The sequence below is a fragment of the Solanum verrucosum genome, unplaced genomic scaffold, assembly GCF_900185275.1.
Source record: "Solanum verrucosum unplaced genomic scaffold, falcon-dt-bn FXZP01000048.1, whole genome shotgun sequence".
NCBI lineage: Eukaryota > Viridiplantae > Streptophyta > Magnoliopsida > Solanales > Solanaceae > Solanum > Solanum verrucosum.
In genome coordinates, this window is record NW_026020157.1 from 1,625,862 (window position 1) to 1,648,800 (window position 22,939).

The 22,939-nt window shown below is 31.8% G+C and overlaps 2 protein-coding genes across 2 annotated transcripts in view; one reads left to right on the plus strand and one right to left on the minus strand.

Annotated features, from left to right (window-relative positions):
• The window catches only part of LOC125828357 (target of rapamycin complex subunit LST8-1), a 1,170,163-nt gene that overhangs the window by 281,026 nt on the left and 866,198 nt on the right, over positions 1 to 22,939 (plus strand). The gene's annotated exons all lie outside the window — the stretch shown is intronic.
• On the minus strand, positions 5,985 to 9,897 carry LOC125828346 (receptor protein kinase-like protein ZAR1). Its single transcript, XM_049507658.1, has 2 exons — positions 8,649 to 9,897; positions 5,985 to 6,702 (listed from the first exon to the last, which is right to left on the minus strand). The coding sequence occupies exons 1-2, from the start codon at positions 9,895 to 9,897 to the stop codon at positions 6,065 to 6,067; spliced, it is 1,887 nt and encodes a 628-aa protein (XP_049363615.1). The 3' UTR covers positions 5,985 to 6,064.

Genomic DNA, 22,939 nt, shown 5'->3' on the forward strand with positions numbered 1-22,939 from the left:
AGTCTTGGTTGTTAACTGATCTTGTTGTCTTGAAAGTATCCTTTGATTGATGCACATTATCTCTTTCGATTTGTTCTACAATCTTGAATATATTTGATTGATTTTTGGAATCTCTTATTGATCATGATCTGCTTGATTGATTCTGGAATCTGATTGATTATAGAGATCAAGACATATCTTTATTCTGGAATCTCTAATTGATTCTACAGATCAAGACATATCTTTATACTTCTTTATGCTTTATGCTTGGTTTCCTTTCTTGTTGATGTGTTTGCCTGCGAAGAGTATGAGTAAATGTTTAAGTGTCATTCATCAAAATCAACACTAAGGAGTTAACAATCTCCCCCTTTTTTGATAATGACAATAAAATTCACAATTTCAATATAGTAATCTGAGAGTCAATGAAACTTCCATGATGTTCATGTAGGAATTCGTTGGTCTTGTAACTCCCCCCTGTCTGTAGGATTTCATTGGTTTCGTAGCTCCCCCCTGTCGGTAGGATTTCGTTGGTTTCGTAGCTCCCTCCTGTCAATAAGACTTCTCTGTATGTGTTGGATCCATCTGCCTTTATGGAAATTGTGGAAGCAAAGATGTTCTCCCACTTTGGCATAATAAAAAAAAAAGCATGGCAAATAGGATAATAGTAGGACCAAGAATAGATAAAAAAAATAGTGTAACAGATAGGAGGATAACGAGTCCTCAATCAAAACAATAAAAACTGGAGAGACTGGAGTAGGAGTTTGAACCGTCACAGCAGGTTCGGTGTTGGAGGAGCTGACTCCACTCTTGAGAGAGTTAACTTGTTGACTGTGGAGATTTCTTCGTGCATGTTCGACAGCCAGGTTGCGAGTTTTGAGTTCCTCATTGTCCACCGTCAGCAGAAATACAGAGGTTTGCATAGAAGAGGCGAACAACTTCCTCAAAAAGTTCAAGACTGCACAAAATGTTCTTTTGCTCGATTCCCCAAAAAATGTTTCATGTCCTTGGGAGAGAGGGATCCTGAAGCATTGGGACGCGGCTTCTTTGGAGCCTTCTTTTTGGATTATAATCTTGCTACCGGAGCAAAAGTTTCATCGTAATCAATATCTTTCTTGTTTCTTTCAAACTAGTCAAGTTCTTCTTTCATTGTTTGTCTCCAAGATTCACCTTCCATTGCCTCATTTATACATTTGGGTTCAAGTTGAGACACGAATGCAACAGATTCTTGTTTTCTCATTGAAGCCCTGGTCTGTATTGAGTCAGTTGGTTTACCCATAATAAAGTCATTTGGATAGCTAGCGTTGTGTCTCCATGCCTGTCTTTTCGATTAGGCTAGTCGACTTCGATTTTGTACTAGTTGACTTCAATTCTGGAGTAGTCGACTCCTCTATTGTAATTTGATCAGAAGTATTTGAGAGGTTCTTAGTGTTCAATGCTGGAGTAGTTTCATCATCTATAGACTCTACTTTCTGCATCCTTGGGTTAGTATCATTAAAAACAACATGAACAGATTCTACAACACTAAAAGTACTTTTATTAAAAACTAGAATTGCACGACTGATGGGTGCATCACCAAAGAATATACCTTCATCACTTCTTGGATCAAACTTACTCATATTTGTCTTACCATTGTTGTGAATGAAACATTTGCATTTGAAAGGGTGAAAATAGTTTATATTAGGCTTATTACCGCTCCATAGCTTATATGGAGTTAAAATAGGTCTGATGAGGCATCTGTTTAAAACATGGCATGCAATACTTATTGCTTCAGTCCAGAAATGATCAGGGAGATTTCGATCAAGAAGCATGGTTTTGGCGGTGTATTGTAACGAACGATTTTTCCATTCTACCATCTGTTATGTTGAGGTGATCTAGGAGATGAGAAATTTTGGGTGAATCCATTTTTATCACATAATTCCTCAAATGCTTTATTCTCAAATTCTCCTCCATCATCACTATGAACTTTGGAAATAAAATATCATGTTTCTTTGTGTATCTTCTACAAAACACTTCAAAGTTAGAGAAAGCTTCATTTTATGAGATGGGAAAATTACCCAAGTGAATCTTAAGAAGTCGTCAACGATAACAAAGACATATTTCTTACCACCAATGCTAGCGGTCCGAGTGGGACCAGAGAGATCCATATGTATAAGTTGCAAAGGTTTAGTGGTACTTATAGTATCCTTGACCTTGAACGAAGAACGAGTTTGCTCACCAAGCTGACAAGCGTCACATATATGGTCATTTTCGAATTTTAACTTTTGGAAGCCCAGTGATTAGTTCAAGTCTAGACAATTTTTCAAAGGCATGCATGATAGTGTGACTAAGTTTTCTATGCCATAGCCAAGATTCATTTGATACTTGCAGTTAGACATGTAAGTGTTGGCAAGTCAACGTAGATATTATCATTACGATCTCCAATGATTGTGATATCCTTAGTCACATGTCTGATAGTGCAAGTTGTAGCATTTAATGAGAATTTGAATCCAACATCACATAGTTGACTGATGCTAAGCAGGTTGTGTTTAAGTCCCTCCACCGGGTATACTTCTGATATATCACATGATGAGCTAAGAGTGATTGATCCAACTCCTACTACTTCTTCTTTTGCATTTTCTCTGATCTGTGCATATCCTCCATCATTTTTGTAAAGAGTTTTGAAATCTTCTTTCTATCCGCACATATGTCTGGAGCATTCACTATCTATTACCCACATTCCCTTTTTGTAAGTTCTTTTGGTCTGTCCTGTAAAACAAGTAGATTAATTTCTTTTTGGTACCCAAGTATTTTTGGGTCCTTAAGGGTTAGGTTAACAACTTTTGGTCTCCAAATCCATTTTCCAGAAGAAAATTTCCTACAGTTAAAAGATTTGTGACCAATGTCACCACAAGTATAACAAGAGAAATTAACAGAATTTTCAGCAGAATGATAAGGAGAATTAGATATAGATCTGTTGGAACTTTGATTAGGAGATCTTCTCCTGTTGAAAGCAGTTATGTTAGATCTGACAGAGCTATGACTAGGAGATTTTCTGATACTGTCCAACTGCATTTTTACTTCTTCTAGTTCTTTTGTTAGTATGTCGACTTCTATCTGACTTGCTTCGAAAAGAATCTGCCTGTCTTTCTTTTCTTGAGCAATCTTATTGTATTCATCAATTACTTTCTGTAACTCATCAGTAACCATGTCCAAAGAGTCTTGTAGGTCATTGCAGTTAGGACAGTTAAAAGATATTACCTCACTTGTTTTACCTAGTGCCATAAAACATATGTTGGCAGTTTCATCATGATCATCTTCGGATGTTTCTCCTTGATCCCAGGCTCCGAGACTTTTTAGATCTTCATTTCTTCGATTGTTTCTCCTTCTCTGTTCTGGACAGTTTTGTTTGAAATGTCCTGGTTTCCACAATAGTAGCATCGATCATCATTCCTTTCATTATTCTTAAAATCTTGTTGGGGTCTTTGTCTAAGAATTTATTTCACTCCTCGATTTATAAGAGTCATTCCTCCGTCTTGATATTCATCACCTTCTTCTCCAACTTCAGATGTCTCGGTAGTAAAGGCCACAATTTTCTTTTTTATCATCTTTGTTATACCTGTTAATATGGTTTTGCTCATAGGCCATCAGGTTGCCTCGAAGTTCATCGTACGTCATTTTCTGCAGATCTCCATCTTCAAGAATAGCAGCTTTAGTTTCCCAAGCTTTGGGAAGACTTCTGACGATTTTTCTAACTTGTAGCCCATTTGAGTATACCATTCCAAGAGATTTGAGTTCGCAATCAATTTTGCTAAATCTCAAGAACATGTCTTCTACGTTTTCATCTTTGGCCATTTTGAATAATTCATATTCATTGACTAGTGAACTGATCTGAGCTTCCTTTACCTTGGTGGTTCCTTTGTGATATCGAATGATTCGGGATCAAATGGCTTCTCAGTGCCATCTTTTTCGGTTAGTCCAGGAATAGGCTTTGGAACCTTCTTGATCACAATCCATGCTTGATGGTCATTTGAAGAGACAAAGATTCTGAATATATCTTTCCAGTGGAACTAATGTTGGCCGTTAAAATACGGTGGTCGAGTTGAGGAATGTCCATCTTGAAGTAAAGCACCAGGAATCTGATAGTATGCCATTGGATCTTTGCTCACGTGTGGTTAAACACTTTACTAGTGAGACCTGCTCTGATACCAATTGAAAGTTAAGAGGGGGGTCAATTAAAAATTTCTTCAGTCGACTTTCTATATTGGTCAGTCAACTCACCTGCAAGTTAGTAATACAGATAAACAAAGATAATAAATGTAGTAAGTAAATGACGCCAATAATTTTATACTGGTTCGAAACACCGGTGTGATGCCTACGTCCAGTCCCCTTGGGTTTCAAGGGTTTCGTTAAGAGCTTGTTGAGAACTTGGGTGTTACAAAATGTTACAATTGAGAGCCCTGTCTTATATGCAAATTGGATCTTTTTCTTTGACACAACCTCTACTTGTATAACCTACACTCAAATGTTTCTTTCTCTTTTCTTTTCAATAGTTCACTTAAGTGAGTACAAAGTTTTATGAAAGATAAAAGAAGATTACAATATAAGTTCAAGTGAAGTATGTACTTCACAACTATGGCTAAGAGAGGTTTATATAGCTTTGGAGGACTTTGCTCTTTTACGAAAACTCAAGGGAGTTTGAATCAAGGATCTTTGATTAAGTCCTTGATTTTATTCTGATTGATTTACAGAGTCATGTCCATATCAGATATGTGCATGAGCAAATCAATTTATTCCTTTGTATGATGATCTTCTTGTGGTCTTGAATCTTTGGCTGATCTCGTTAAGTTGAATGCATCCCTTGATTTTGATTTCTTCCTTGTAGTCTTGGTTGTTAACTGATCTTGTTGCTTGAAATTATTCTTTGATTGATGCACATTATCTCTTTCCTTCCTTAGGTGATTTGTTCTGCAATCTTGAATATATTTGATTGATTTCTGGAATCTCTGATTGATCATGATCTGCTTGATTGATTCTGATTGATTCTAGAGATCAAGACATATCTTTATTCTGGAATCTTTGATTGATTCTACAGGTCAAGACATATCTTTATTTCTTCTTTATGCTTTATGCTTTATGCTTGGCTTCCTTTCTTGTTGATGTGTTTGCCTCCGAAGAGTATGAGTGAATGTTTAAGTGTCATTAATCAAAATCAACGCTAAGGAGTTAACACACATAAGGGCAGAAACTGTAGGATGGACTCTCAGAACAATGTACAATGGCTCCGATCAGGTTTAGAAGATATTGAATCATCATTCCAAGCCGAGACATTTGATGGTGTTCAGATAAGTGCTATGTCAGCGCAAATAGCAAAACTTACGCATGCATTGACATCGTCTCAGGCAAAAAGATGGCATACTGTACAGTTACCAACAAATTACAATGAAACTCAAATATAAAGGTGGTAATCAAGAAGCGATGATCATTGTTGTGTTTATGGAAGATGCAATGCTGTAGAAAGACTATGACTATTGGACGATCTTAATCATATCTCCAGTCAAAGATCAGTGCCCATGACTAGTGAGAGGAGATTTCAATGTCATATTGAAAGAAGAAGAGAAGCTGGGTGGATTAGTTTTTTTCTCAGAATGAAGCTGGAGATTTTGCTCAATGTTAAGGGATTGTGTATTGACAGAAAACAAATAGTACACAGGTAGCAACTTCGCTTGGTAGAATGAGAGAATAGAGGAGGAGTGTAGTTTCAAAAGATTGAATAGGGTGATGGGCAATCAAGAAATCATACAGAACTTTCCAACTATTGAACTACATCATTTGACTAGGCAGGGTCTGACCATGCTCCTTTGCATGTTATCTGGAATTCAGATCATGTCCGTACCATCAAACACAATGGCCTTGTAAGATTCGCTAGCACAAGCAATTTTCAATTGATGATTCAACAAATAGAACATTGAATTAGTAGAGTTACAATAGAAACGCCAAATCTAGGATTTGGCAACACAAACTGAAAATTCTGATTCACAATTACTAAACAGCTCTACATTAGGCGGTCAGCAAAACATTGAAAGCCTTTACATTGATCAAGCTTCTTTTACTGCAGTTTGATGCGATCAAGGTTATCAGAAACTGTTCTCATCCTTGGCCGAAGCTCAGGATCCAGTTCTGTGCAGTTGAGAGCGATATGAAATGCTGCAACAACTTGCTTTTTAGCATGAACCTCATTCAAGAGAGCAGGGTCTATGATCTCAGACAAGGGTCGTTCTTGTCTAAAAACCTTTCTAACAAGACTCTCAAGCCCCTTCCCATCATCCTCCACCTCCGATCCTCCATCTGTCAACTGACCAGTCAGAATCTCCAAAAGTACCATACCAAATGAGTAGATGTCGCTTTTCTGGGTGAACTTGGAGCCAGGCACTCGACCCTCAGGTGCCATGTACATAGTACAAGACGAAGTTGAGTTTTGAGGACTTATTATGATTTGACTTGTACTTAGCTTTTTGGTACTACTGTTTATGGGCTTGGAGCAACCTGAAACAAGGCGAGTCAATCCAAAACCAGATATGTAGGCTTGCAAGTCATCATCAAGAAGGATTTTTGTTGAATTTATGTTCCCATGAACATACTTCCTGGGATTACACTCATGAATGTGCATTAGACCCCGAGCTGTGCCTTGAGCGATCTTCAGTCTAGCTGCCCATGACAGAGGTGGCAAGTTATTACCAAGTCCTCCTGCAATTGTAAAAAATAAACATAAAAAGATTGATTAACAAGGATAATGTTCCAACATAAAAAGAAAATCACCCAGTTCTCTAGAGAAATTAGTTGTGTATGTGCTTTTTTCCATGAGAAATTTTTTGCCGGAAAATGCAAGTTTTGAAATCCAAAAAATATTTTTGGACTTGTGGAAGATAAATTAAAAAGTGATTCATGCCAAATCGACGACAGCTTTTCAAAATAACAAATAGAACATTTTTCACTTCAAATCCTGAAATTGGTACAAAAATATGTGCTTGAAACAATGGAAGTCTGAGTCAAGGAAAACAAGAAATAGGTCAGTTGGTATTTTGTCGAGACAAAAAATTACCAATATGAACTAGAGGAACCACATTCTCAAGAAGCCACCCCAAAGTAGGTGCAATCTTCATTTCCACTTGTGTTTAAATAGGATTGGTTCACAATTGACAATACCAAAGTACGAGCAAAAAGGGTAGGATTATGTGGAGAAGACTTGTACACAAAGATTGAAGTTAAGAAAAAGGGACTGGAGTTCAAAAGAACCTTAATGTTTTTGTGAAGTGCAAGGTTCTGAAAATAAAGAGAGCAAAATACAAGGCTAACACAAGTCCAGTAACTGCCTATTCAGGGATTCTATAACCACAATACAAATTATAGGTACATTAAACAACACCTCTGAATAACAAGACAAACAGACTAAAGGAAACAGGGAATGACTTACCAAGTCTTGGAATCTGATGAAATTTCGTGTCTTACTTATTATCTTTTTTGTTTTATATTTACCTATCAGAAAGCTTAACGTCGTGGACTTCTCCACTTAGTTAAAAAAGAATTTGAAGACAAAAATAACCTGTGGTGTAATAGTTTTCTTCTCGGTGTCAGCTGAATGCCTCTTTTACATAAAGTCCAACATCCTAAAGTGAACTTGACAATGATAGATGTTACAAGGAGGAACTACAACATTTTATGATTAGTCGATATTTTGTTCTGCAAAAATTTCACACTTTGGATTCACGTTTTATGTGTAACCATGCTTAGTTCAATTCCTAATGAACATGAATCGAACGAATAGCTTAACATCCAATTGATAGATCTAATGTTTTTTTTCCTTAGTGTAACTTCCGAATGTTTACTTCAACTTTAAAGCCTCTCTCAATGTATCTTAGGCCACATAAAATGTACTCCCTAGGAAGCAGAAAACAAGGGGAAAATGCCATAATGGGGACCAGAAACTAGTGAATTACAATAAACCAACAGATGTTGAATTGTGGAGCCCAAAAGGTCTCAATAGCTTAACACTTGCATAGATGTTTTCCAGGAAGCAGAAAACACAAATGCCAATTGCTCAGATAAAAACAAATGAACCATGCACGTATTATTCCCCTCCCCACCCCACTACCCCAAACTAGTTCTTGTTCATCATAATTTACATTTGGTTGCCTATTCTTGATCAAAAGAAGATAAGGACAGTAAGCAGCTATCGACTTAAAAGCATATAATTTGGGATCATTAATATTTACCAAAGAATGCTTGAAACCATGACAGAAATTGTTAAATGTGCCTAGAGAATACTTCAACGAATAATCATGAGCTGCTTTAAGGACATCTTAGGTTGTAAACACTTACTTCAATGGAGTAGACATTAAACTTCTTTTTTTGCATAAATATCAAATACAATGCCACCTTCAAGGTTGTCTGATATATTAATAAAACCCCTGAAGTACCATGGACACAGAGATAATACTGCTTACGAGGATTTGATCTAATTTTCTCCAAAAAAGTACACCCTTTCTCACTCGCATAGGCAGGATAACTTACTCCAGCACTACTAAAAGTTTATCCTTATAGTGATTTAGAATAATACTCCGTAAGTAGTATGTTTAGAGTGATTTTTCTATTAACAGTAAAGAAAATTCCAAGTAAGAATGAAGTGAGATTACCATGTAAAGCATTGTGCAAGGTGCCATTGCGGATGAAATCAGTTACCAGCAATTTCTCATCACTTGCATAGTAATAAGCCCTAAGCCTCACCACATTTGGATGTTGTACTCTCCCAATGGCTTCCACCTCCGTCTCAAACTCCTTGAACTTCCACGTGACATCCCCCTCGCTTAATCGTCGAACAGCAACAACCGTAGCGCCAGCCACCACCTTGTAAACTATCCCACTCCTACTCTTCCCTACTACATAAGCTGAAGCCCTTAACAAATCTTCTAGTTCCATCCCAAACCCCTCGTCTAACACTACATATTTACCCTTTTGCCTCTCCTCTGGCTTCTCCAACTTTTCTTTTCCCATTTTTCCCTCATCCAACTTCCATTTTCTCCTCAACACCAACACTGAAACAAACATCACCCCAATCACAACCGATACGCCGGAGATCAAAGAAACCACCACTGACCCATTTCCCGATTTCCCTTTTCCTACAAACCCCACCTCCTCCTCATTAGGGTTCGGGTTCGGTGGTGGTTTTTGGGCTTCTGGTTCTGCACACGGAGTCTCCAATGGAAACCCACAAAGAAAAGGGTTACCGGAAAATGCAGTAGGCCCTTGATTCAACAACGACCCGATTGAAGGTATCTTTCCGGTCAGATTGTTATGCCGAAGGTCTAAACTCAATGTTACAGGAAACGTACCATAACTCGCCGGAAGTTGGCCGGTAAATCTGTTGTATGAAAGATTTAAAGTTCCAGTGAGAAGTGTAAGATGAGTTAGCTCTTGGGGAAGTGAGCCATTGAGAAAATTAGCAGAAAGATCAAGGTGTTTAAGGTTTATAAGGGATGTGATTTGTTGAGGTAAGAATCCTGTGAAAGCATTGTTAGAGAGGTCAAGGGAGTGAAGGGAAGTAGCATTGAAGAGATGAATAGGGATTGGTTTTGAAAAGTTGTTGTAGGAAAGAGAAAGAATTGATAGAGAAGAAAGTGCTCCGATTTCAGAAGGAATGTAACCACTCAAATTCTTCGACGACAGAGAAATAGAAGTCACCTTCTGATTTTCATCGCATGTGATTCCATTCCAATGGCATGCTGATGAGTCTAACTCCGACCAAGAAGAAAGAAACTCAGATGGGTCATTAGAAATTGCAGATTTCAAAGCTAACAGAGAAACACCATCTGAATTCAATGAAAATATAACAGAGATTGAAAATGTGAAAAAACTAAGGATCACAACAACAACAACATTCATCATTTAACCAGCAACAATACCACACTCTTGTTTTTTGCTTCTATGAGATATGGTTTTCAAGGTGTTACTGCAGGCAGCACTACACGTTTACTTGGTTTGAATTTATTTTGACTAACATAGGTAGGCGTAGGCTCATACAGTGTTAAAGTAGAAAATTATTAAATGAGGTAATAATGTTGGTTTTGTTTTACTATTCACATGCTTCCACCTTGGGATGTGAGATATCAAGTAAACAACATGAGACAAGTATCTCTAATTTAATTCATTCACTGTTTGAAATTGATTTAAGGGTACAATAGTAAAATTACCCGCATTTCACACGAGAATTTAATATCACGAAATTTATAAAATAATACTTAAAATTTATTAGATATTAAAACTAAAAAATCTATATTATCTTACATACAAGATTACGTAGTAACAAACATTAATAATGTAAAGGAAAATAAAAATCATTACATCGTATCATTTAGCCTTAATAACATATGCATAAATTATAAATTAATGATTGTAAAAATACATATCAGGATATGTAACATAAACAATAGTGTCAGTGAGTCACTCAGCATGAGCAAAGTATACAAATATTTAATTGTAAGGAGGAGGAGGTTCAGAATTTTCGTTGTGTTTAATGAGAGGAAATCCCTCTATTTATATACAATAAAGGGTAGTGTGAACAAATGTTTATTGTGCCTTATCAGAAATGTTACAACTATTTGAAAAAGTTGCAACCCTTCGAAAAGTCACAACCTTTCATAAAAGTCATAATTTTTCATAAAAGTCGCAACTCTTTATAAAAGTCGCAATTCTTCGTAAAAGTCACAACTTTTCATTAAAGTCACAACTCTTCATTAAAGTCACAACTATTCATAAAAATCACAACTTTTCATGAAAGGAAAGGCTAATTTTGTAAATAAATAAATTAAAAGGGAATTCTGATTTGTGGTGGTGTCACATAGGCGGGCCTAATCATTTTAATTAATTCATTATTAATTTAAAAATTGATTTACTACTTTAGTTTATTATAAATTATAATGCTGATCGTTTTGAAAATTCTTTAAATGTTATATATATTGTTATTTTTTAACATGTCAGCTTTCATATAAAATGTGGTTTGCTACAATATTAAAATTCTATTTGGAAGGAGAAAGAAAAATCTATTAGGTAAATAGATGAATCAAATATATTAAAATACTTGTGATTTGTGAATGATAGTGATTTATTCAGCAAAATTTCATATGTTAAGCTTTTTCAAAATTCTTAACGCGTTTTTCAAGTTTGTTATAATTCTCTCTCAGATAGCAAAGTTACAGTATAATACAAAAAGACTATAGAGATGAATATGATCTTTAAAATAAAATAATTAAGAAAAATAAATAAAAAGATTAATAAAATTACCGGGCAAAGAAAAGTTTCACATAACTCTTCTTTTGCTAATTTTAATTATGTATAAATTATTTTGAGATAAAAGAGATACCCATATTTTCTAAGGATGTCATTTATTTCGGAAACATGTACAAAATAATCCAAAATTCAATATGAAATTAATATAATTATTCCTAAAATTATAATAGGAAATTTAACCTAGAAAATAAAATTATTGTATTTCAATTCACATTATAACTACGTACTAACTTGCAACAAACTAATTTTAAAAAATCATAAAATGTGATTTATATCTAATGTTAAAGTATTCTTCAGGTCTTATTTCAATTACACTATAACTACATACAAACTGCAACAATTTAAATTTAAAAAGAGTAACAAATTTTGATACATAGCTAATAATAATGTATCCTTCAAGCTTGTAAGAATTATCAAAATTCAATAAGAAGTCAATACAATTATTTAGAGAATTTATAATAAAACATTTATCCCATAAAAAATAAAATTATTAAATTACATCTACATTATAACTATGTACAAACTTGCAACAAATAATTAAAAGAAATAAATTTGATATATCGGTAACAATAACTATTTTCCAAGCTTGAATTGTACATATACTTCTCACAAGTAAGGCCATACACCATTTTTCTTTGTTTCCTGATAACAAAATTTTTGCACAAGAATGATATATTAATAATGATGGCAAAAGCAAAAAAAAAAAAAAAGGAATTAAGAAGCTTTTTTTTTCTCGAAAAAAAGTTTCAAATGAAGGAGTAAATTAGTAACTATAATGAAGATTTGAGAAGAAAACTATTGAATGAAAAAGGAAAAATGTTATGAAGTGAAAATGATTTTCATTAGTATTTATAGTGATAAAAAAAATTAAAAACATAGCATATAAAAAATACTAACGGATTTGAGTGTAATTATAAATAAATGAGTATTATATGCATTAATTGTACCTAATTGAGTGTTAAATTCTTTTTAATAATAATCATTAATACTATTTAACCCATTTCTAAAGCCCTTTTCTGATTCCTTTTTTACGTTATATTTTATTTTATTCCCATGATCTCATCTTTATTGTTATCTATTTATTTTCATAAATCTTCAAGGTAATGAAGGAATCACACAACGTGGACTGCAATCAGATTCAATTGGGCTTTTACTGCAATCTTATGTTTAATTGAGTTTTATGAAGTTTTTATTAGTAGTCATTTAATTAGTAGCAGAAATGAAATAAAAATGCAATTAAAAATATAAAAAAAAATGAGAAAAAGGATAAATCCAAATGCTGGCCACAGAAAGGTGTCACATCACTTTTTCTATATCCAGCTTTATATTATTATATAGATATGATATGATTACAATGGCGCTTCATATACAAACCCTTTAAATTTTTTTGGATATTTCATTTGCATCTAATTGACAAATAAAACAAGATATAGAAGTTTTTTCAAATTATTGAATCGAAAATATCGAATCAAAACATTTTTTTCTTAGAATTTGAGATGTTCAAATGAAATAAGGGTTAGTTCTAGTGTTTAAATGAATTATCTTAACAAGTTAAACGGTCTGACAATTTGTTGAATCATACAATTATTCAAACCACTATCGTGAAATGACTTAGAGCCCGTTTGGATTGGCTTAAAAATAAGTAGGAGTAACTTTTAAGTCAAAAATAAAAGTCAAACTGAAATGACTTTTAAGTCAAAAATAAAAAGCATGAGGAGACCTACTTTTGGTTTTTGACTTATTTTAAGTCATTTTTAATTTTTTTGAAGTCATTTTTGACTTATTTTAAGTTATTTTGTATATTTGTCAAACCTACTTTAAGTCGGTCCAAACACCCTCTTAGTCCCTCCATTCACTGTTACTTTTTCAGTATACAAAAAATAAATGTTCAATTTTACCTTTTACATTTGAAAAACTCAAGAAACAATTTATCATTTATTTTACTAGTATGTTTGGTATGGAGGAAAAATTTTCTTGAAAATTAAGTTGATCTCTCACTTATTTTCTCATGTTTGATTGGTGAGTGGATTTTTTCTAATGTTTGGTTGGTGAATAAAATTATTTTACATAAAATATCTTTTATTTTTTTACTAAAGAGTAAAAAATACTTTTTTAGGAAACTAGTTTCTGACTCGAAAACCAACCCTGGTAATTGATTCATGACTCGATCCTGACACCCGAATCAAGATACAATCTCAATGATCAATTCGCGATACGACTTCGACCCAAGACTTAATCTTGACTCTCGACTCGAAACCAAACATTTGGATTGGGACCCGACCTTCATGTGAGAGAAAGTGAGAAGAAAAACATATTCTTCTGTTTAGTAGAAATATTAATACATCTACCTAAGATTACCTTGACATATGATGTTACAGGAAAATAATAAAATTATACTATTGCACGTGAAATCGACGTGAAGAACCTCTAAATTTTAGCTGCAATAATATTTTTACTAAATTAAACAAGGTGTTCTTCTTCTCATATGAAGTTATTATTTCTACAAAATATATAAAGAGATGATTGAACATTTCATATATAAATTGTGGATAAAATAAATGTTAGAAAATAGGCAAAGATTTGGGAGAGGGCCAAAAGTGCAACAATATTGCAAACATGAGTGACTATTAGTGCTTCATGTGAAAACTCAAGGATGACTTTGAAAAATAACTTAAAGACAAAATATTATTTTAAATTTTTTCTCTGATATTTATGTTTTTCTATTTTGGGTGCATACAAATATGCACTTAAACTTATATGAAGTTGAACAAGTTAACACATATGTCCTACTTGACGTCCTATGTGATAATTCATGTCTTTATATGATATTTTATGTGTATTATATCACGTGAAATATGGAAAATGGTTATAAATATATCTGAACTTTGGTCGAAATTGATGTAATAATCTCAAACTTTGAGCATGACCTATTACCACTGCACTATTTAATAGTATATTTTAAATGTATATATGTGTCCACGTGGACAAGTTACTATTTATAATGATGCAATAATTATGATGTTCACGTGAGCACATATATACGTTTAAAATGCACTATTAAATAGTGTAGTGAGGTAAAATGTCTTTCCCAAAGTTTTGGATTGTTACGGCAATTTCGATCAAAGTTCGGATATATTTTCAACTTTTTTTCCTTAATTTTATAGAAATTTAATTATCTATTTACATACCCAAAATTAAAACAATGTAGATATTAACTAAGATGAAATAAAAATGTAGACTCCCTCTGTCTCTAATTACTTGTCCATTTTACATTTTTAGTTGTCCCTAATTACTTGTCCATTTTGACAAATCAAGAAAAAAATAATTTTTTTTTACCTATTATACCCTCAATTAATTATTTTGAAAAGTGTACTTCCTCCGTTCCTTTTTATATGTCATCTCTTTCTATAAATAATTGAACTATAATACTTGACATTTCATAAAATCAATGCATAAATTATCATATTCTTCCCATTATACCTTTGATATAGTAGTTAATTAATCTTGAAAATACATACTTTGACCAATCTAGAAAAACTAATAAGTAATTAATATTCATTGAGTACTTCATACATTGATTAATTACTCTCTCCATTCACTATTCTATAAAATTTGATTTTGAAAATAAACTCAAAATTTTTAATAGTTATCCAAATGCATTTTAATTTTTGAAATCTAAAATATTCATCATTTATTGAAAAGTTGACTTTAGAAAACATCAAAATAAGGGTAGAAGGATAAAGTTAATTTTTTAATACAAGTGCAATCTAAAAAGGTGAAATTTTTTAATTCATCCACTTCATAATTAAAAGGGATAAAATGACAAATTCGCTATATCAATCATTATTTTCTTAATAAGTATAACAATTTAAAAATAGACAAGTAATTAAGAACCGAAAGAGTATATATTGTGCCCGCAGAGAATGGAAAACAGTATATACATATTGGACTTGTTCAGAGATAATGGGCAGAGTTGGTGGATACCATAAAGTATGCCCCGACTAAGGAGACAAAAAGTGGGAATATGTTTATTATGGTGAAATCTCAAAGGATTTCATAACCTAGAGATATGATAAATTTGAATTTTAAATACAAAATATCCCAAATGATTATTCTAAGTGTGGGTACGTTTGCTCGGAACATTTTGGTTTTTAAGGGGTCATTTGGTGTGAATGATAAATATAAATAATTATAAAATAAGAAAATAGTAATGGAATAAAAATTTTGTGTTACGTTTGAGATAACTTATCCTACCATTTATGCTATAGTGATAAAATAAATTATCGCATATACATGGTGAGATAAGTTATCCCACAATAATTAATCATGAAATAACTTGTTCTCAACCAAACAACAACCTTTATTTTACTGTAGGTATAAACAAGTATTTTCTTTTACCATTTCTATCTCAACTTTCTTATATTGTATCTTAAATTTCTGGGTTTGCTTGACTAAGTTTGCAATGTCTTATTACAAAAAAAAGCTTGCTTTAGCTCAATCATTGTAAAAAGCAAATTAAGGACTTTTCTTTTTTCAAAGTGCATGATATAATTATAGACCATTTTCTTTTAAAATATTCCCTTCGTTTTAATTACTTATTCACTTTTGAATTGACACACCTATTAAATAAGACAATGATTGACATAGTGAATTTACTATTTTACTCCTATAATTATGAAGTGAGTAAATTAAGAAATTATGATTTTCAAGAAGTTCTACATTTTTCAAAATGTTCTACATTTTTCAAAATAATTAATTGAATATATTTTAGATAAATAATTTATCATTTCTTGATTTATCAAAATAAACAAGTAGAGTACTTAACTAGAAACAACTAAAAAATATGAATAAATAATTAGGGACAAAGAGAGTATTACAAGTACTCTACTTCCCCTCTTTAAAAAAGAATGATCTGGTTTTTTTTTAATCTGTTTAAAAAAATATTTTTTTCTTTTTTGACAACATTTTAACTTTAACTTTTCACGTGATATGTTTAAGGTCACAAGATTAATAGGTATTTTGATACATTTGACATAACTTTAATTTAGACCATAAAATTAAAAAGTCTTCTTTCTTTACTTAAATTTTGTTTCAAGTCAAACTAGATTATTATTTTTTGAATCGGATAAAATATTTTTTTTTGTTAAAGAAAAGCAAAAGCTTAATTTTGAATCCTCCTAACATATTGATAATATTTGGGTGAGTTGGAACTAAAAACAAGAAAAAGGTGGAAGTATCTCACAGCCTTTTTAATGATATAGTAGTGGTGTCAGGAAATCATTCAAGTGATGTAACTTTCAATAAAATATTCCAGCTTCCCACTTCTAGTGGCATTTCGGAAAATGTGAGGTCATAATGGCTTGATTCAAATCTAACGGCCGTGGATATCTCCGATCTTATACTCTATTTATTCCATAAATACAAGTTTTCTATTTTTTTTCACATATTCAATTTCAATTGAATTTTCTATTTTATTCTTTATAAAATAACTAGTAGTGCGGATAATTTAATATCATAGAATTATAATAGAGAAAATGGTCAAAAGCCCCCTAATCTATATTCGGATTTTCAACTACATACTTCAACTTTACGGGAGTCCTATCACCCACCTGAATTATTTAAAACTGTAATAATTACACCCCTAAAAAGCGACAACCAAATCTGTGTTGGCCTGTGAACTTCACGTGTTTTACAGGTGAAAATTCAATTAATTTATTTTTTTTGTCAATTTTTTTATAATTCCTTTCCACTGTTTCCTATACTCTCCTAATTTCTTCAAATCTCTAAAGTAACTTCTTCCCCAATTCTTTCAAATTCCTATGGAATTGTGAGAAACAAAGATGAATGTTGATAGCGGGAGCTTGTCAAGCGATTTTTGAGTTTTGCTTGTCGGAGAACATTGAAAAATAATCTAAACGGATCTGTGCATATTGTTGCTACGTCGAAATTTTGCTTGCTTCGCTGGAGCTCGCTGGTCGGAGCAGTGCAGCCGCAAGGTTTTGTTGTTGTTGTTGTAGTCGACCTTGTTGTGAGAACAGAGGTAGGTCTTCATGGTGGTTGTCTCGGAACGGGAGAGAGATAAGAGGAGAGGGGAAGAGGAGAACGGGGTTTTGTTGGTGGTTTGGGTTTCGCCGGAGGCGGCGACAGTGGTGGCTGACGGTCGAGCAACAAAAGAGGGAGAACAAATGAAAGCACTAGCAATGCCATTAATGGAGGTCAATTGAGATTGAATATTTTCATTGATTAATTGAAATTTGAGATTGATAATTAAAGGATCTACAATAAAAAGGAAAAAGACATTCTCATTAGGGAGTTCAATTGAATTTGATGTAAACCCAAATTTTTTTTCAAATATGATCCAGATTTCATTTTTGAATGATTAAAAAACATGTCATTTTATCTTTAATTGAATTGATTATTTTTTCTAAATTTTTTACATAAGAGTTTATAAGTTTGTGTGAAATCAACAATGGTGAATCCGGTGTAGGAATTTGGTCTTTGTTGCTATGGAGAAGAAAGACAATAAATTTGAAAAATAAATAAAAATACATGTATTTATAAAAGAGATTAAAAATAAAAAATTTAATATTTGCTTTTTGTGCTCACTCTCTCAAAGAGAGTGAAACACTCTCTTTGCCAACTAAGCATTTAGAGTGATAGGACTCCCGTGAAGTTAAAGTGTGTAGTTGGAAATTTGAATATAGATTGGAGGGTGGTTTTGGGCCATTTTCTCAATTATAAAAAATACTTAAAAACTTATCAGTCATTAAAACTAAAACACTATATTATCTTACATATAAGATTACGTAATAACAAACATTAATAATGTAAAAGAAAATAAAAATTATTACATCTTATCATTTTTCCTTAATAAAATAAACATAAATTAATTATTGTAAAAATACATACCATGATCTGTAACATAAACACTGTAAAAATACATATCATGATCTGTAACATAAGCAATGGTGTTAGTGAACCACTCAAGATGAGCAAAGTACACAAATATTTAATTGTAAAGAAGAAGAAGAGGTAAAAAATTTCCGTTTTTTTTTTAAATGAGAGGAAATCCCTCTATTTATAGACAACAAATGGTACTGTGAACAAATGTTTATTGTGCCTTATCAGAAAGGTTACAACTATTTGGAAAAGTTGCAACCCTTCGAAAAAGTCACAACCTTTCATAAAAGTCGCAACTCTTCATTAAAGTTGCAACTTTTCATTAAAGTCACAACTTTTCATAAAAGTCACAACTCTTCATTAAAGTCGCAACTCTTCATTAAAGTAACAACTTTTTATAAAAGTCGCAACTTTTCATAAATTTGATAACTTTTCATGAAAGGGAGAGGCTAGTTTTGTAAATAAATAAATTAAAAGAGAATTCTGGTTTGTGGTGGCGCTACGTAGGCGGGCTTAAGGTTCTCTTATATATATATATATATGATATTTTCTCTCTCTTTAATATTATATTATTAATTATATTTCATTTTTATTTTCTTATTTCAGAATATAAATTATTTCCTTTGTTTTTTCTAAATAATCATTTATATAAGTTTCATGTGATATAATATTTTATTTTTTCAAATTCTTTAATTAATATAAAATTATATTTTATTCTAAATTTTTAAATGACATAAATTGCAAGTAAATATTATACTTACAAATTAATGGACAATTCAAATAAAAGTAAAATTATTCATTAAATACAATTATATAAATATTACATAAATATTCAACTTTCAAAATTATTACAATACTCCCATAAATGTTCTATTAATGCATTACGAAGTTAAAAATGAGCATATTTGTCCTTAATTTTTTATGTCTAACTAAATATTATTCAAATCGGAGATTTTCAAATTATATTAGTGACGAACATTTTAAAAAAATTAAAGTATTATTAATTCAAGATGAAAATAGTACGTATTAAATATTTTATTTTAAAAAATATTATATTACATTTAAAAAGAATTACGAATATTAGATACTTAATTAATGACATTATATTGATAATAATATGTTCATTTCAAAATAATAGAAATAATAATAAAATAATACAAAAGTAAAATGGAGAGTGTGAATAGTAGTTCTCCAAATTTGGAGAACTACTATTCAACTTTTATAAATTGAGAATAAAAAGTGAAATAGAGTGCGATTGGAGAGTCTATTCTCTATTTTACTCTCTAAATATAGAGAATGTAAGTAAAATAGAGGTGGGTTGGAGATGGTCAAACACATCTATACTTCTCTATTTTATTCTCTAAAATGATCAAACGGTCCTTCATGTATAGGGGTTGAATTTTTTATTTTTATTTTTATTTTTAAAATCAAATTTGGACCTGGAGTCCCTTTATTTATGCTTCAATGGGCTAATATTGTAACCATAGCAGAAACTAACACATTTGGACACTGGTAAGCCCAATCTCGGACAACCAGCTCAATAATAAAAGACCCTATCAGGTAGGGTTTCCTAATTTGTTCCTCACTCACTTTCCACTTTCTCCTCTTTCTCACTTCTTCTTCTTCTCTGTGCTTGAGAATGTTCTCCATGGTGTTCTTCAATGATGACTTTTTGTTCCTTTTTATTTGAGTATTCAACATCCTTCACGAATTGGTGATGAAGAGTGCTGAAATCTTCAACTCTCAAAGGTTTATGTTCCACTACTTTTGTTCTTCTCCCTCCTTCTATTTTAATAGGTTGATTCTTTCTTTCTTGTAGGTGTACTTCCCGGTATGATTTCTTGTCGAGTTTAATAGAGTGTGAGCCTTGCATTCAACTTTGAATTTCCGTGTAAGAACCCTTTCTCCTCCTTATTCTTCTTCTTCTTTTCCTTCTTCAAACCTCTGACCTTTGTTGTTTTCCAGTTGCAGCCGAATAGGAGTGACTCAAGGAACTCCTGTGCTTCTTCAGCTCGATTTCTCTGCTGGATGCTCGTTTTGGATTCAGATACGGCTCCTAGACTCTCGCCTTTTTCTGGTCCCTGTATCACTTTTTGCTGGCTGAAATAACTTAGGATTAGTTCCTTTACAACTTTTTTTCTCCAGAAGTAGATAGCATCTAAATTGTACATATCATAGTTGTGGAACCCTGTAGCTTCTATGTTGTATTACGTTATTTAAATAGTCTTTAATGTATATGAAATTAGGATCATTTTAGTCCTTAACCCTAAAACTAACCAAAAAACAAAAAAAAGTGTTAGATTTAATAGTGAGTCCCGTGGAATTGACAGATGGCAAACCCTTCTTCCTCAATCTGCTTTCTTTCACCACTACCACCGCAGACCCTTCTCCTCAACTTCTTTCTTTCGCCAATTTCTCTCGTGCTTTATATCCTCATAAGAAAAATAATATACACTACACCCGTTTTTCATCTCCATTGAAATAAAATTTTCAGAAGCTTCCATTATCATACATAAATAAGAAAACCCAGATCATTAAAACAAATATAAACTAAGTAAATCAGATAAAAGACTCCATTTATTCTCTCTTGTTGAAGCGATCTATGAGGAGGATATAACTTTCTTTACGTTTTATCCTTTTCAAAATTAGTAATTTTTTCAAGTCATTTTTTTCATTCTATTTTTAAATTACATGGTAAAACTTTAACGGGCATAGATAGAAAACAAAAACCTTACGAATATTCTTTGAAATTTGAAGAAACTTTTGTGTGAATGAGATGATTTTGGGAGCAGAAATCGTAGAAGAAATGGCCAAAGAAAGAATATGAAGGAGAAGCAATGGCAGAGGAAAGAGGGAGGAAGAAGAGTGTGGGATCCACAGTTAAATTTAACAGTTTTATTTATGTTTTTAGTAAGTTGCTAGGGCTAGAACCAAAATGATACTCTTTATATATATATATATATATATATATATATATATATATATATATAGGATTATTTGGATAAGATGATATATATAAAGGACCAAAATAATTCAACACATATACATGAAGGACTATTTTAATCATTTTCTCCTCTATTTTTTATTTTTGGACGGTAAAACAAATAATTGAATCTCTAACCACACTTTATTTTTCTCTCTATTTTCTAGTTATGGGAAATTACAATTCATCCTCTCTGTTTCTTTTTTATTATTATTTTAATATTGTTTTAGTATATAAATCATTAATTAAGTCTTTAAATATTTATAATTATTTTCTAATGTAATATAGTATTTAAAAGTATATTATTGACAAGTATACTATACTTCCATTCCGAATTAATAATTTTTGTAATTTAACTTTTTTTTCAAAAAAAAAAAGTTCCTTCAGTTTAAATATGTAATTTAAATATTATTTATATTATATAAGATCATTAATTAAGTCTTTAATTTTTTAAATTATTTTCTAATGTATTTAACATCTAAATATATATTATTGACAAGTATACAACCTCCATCCCGAATTAATCATTTTTCTAATTTTCTTATTTTTATTTTCACCACTTTAAATATGTATTTTTATTATGAAACTATATAAAACAATGAGAAGAAAGTAGAGAAAAGAGAGAAAACTTATTATTTCTCTTGAGGAATGATTTTACAATGAATAGAACCCTTCTATTTATAGGGGAAAATTGACTTGGTCCTAAAGTTAAGGTTCCTAAATTTTCTCTAAAAGATAGGCATTCACTATATCTATAATGTTCCTCTTAGAATGTCTAATTCGTAGATAATGTGGCGCATTAAAACCTTACTGAAAAAAACTTTTAAAAAAAGAAAGTTCTAGTGAAGGAAAAAGAGTACACATATCTAATAATATGCATCTAAGCTGCCTCATTAAAAATCTTACAAGGAAAATCTAATGGGACAAAACTTCGTAAGGGAAAAAAAGTACAACACGTATTAACTTCCCCCAATGAGAACACCAATCCAAAGACTTGAATCTTCGCATTCCAAGTCTGTGCACCATCTTCTTGAAAGTTGTAGTTGATAGAGACTTAGTTAAAAAATCAGCCACATTGTCGCTCGAACCATTCCGTTGCACATTAATATCACCATTATTTTGGAGTTCATGTGCATAAAAACTTAGACGAAATGTGGTTCCTTCTTTCTCCTTTTATGAATTCTCCTAACAGGATAATAAAATTCTACAAATTCCTTACTTCAACTTCTTTAAGAAAATCATCTATTACCTTTTGAAAATTCTTCAGAAGTTCAATTCAAGTTATTTACTTGCAGAACAATACAAAGAAATTCTTGATTGCTTTAATCCATATGAAGATTATAAACAAGCTTTCCAAAAACTTGCATATGCTTTAGATTTTGAATCCTTCAAGAATTTCATATCAATTTCTTCAAGTGACAACATTCAATGATAAATGCATGTGATCTTTTAGTGTTTAAACAACAAGTTGAATAAGCTTTACGCTTAATAAGATGCATCATTTCTTTTTTCACTTGATAATCATTTTTATATCACCATGCTTTAATAGACATAGAATTCATATCCTCATAATCATTTATAATATTGTGCTATATTGTTTCAAAGATATTGTTGATGAGATATCACTTTGTATCGATTCACTGTACGATATAACTTATTGAGATCTCATCACTTCATTATTTTCAGGTACCTACTCCTCTCATGAGGTTTCATGAAGTGTTATGTCATATGCTCTTCAAGAGCACATTACCTCCTCAT

What these genes read in the sequence shown, in the direction of transcription:
- LOC125828346 (XM_049507658.1), bottom strand. Translation starts at nt 9,897, where the DNA reads ATGATGAATGTTGTTGTTGTTGTGATCCTTAGTTTTTTCACATTTTCA. An exon ending in CTTGCACAATGCTTTACATG is followed by an intron (nt 6,703 to 8,648) that starts GTAATCTCACTT and finishes TTACAATTGCAG; the next exon opens with GAGGACTTGGTAATAACTTG.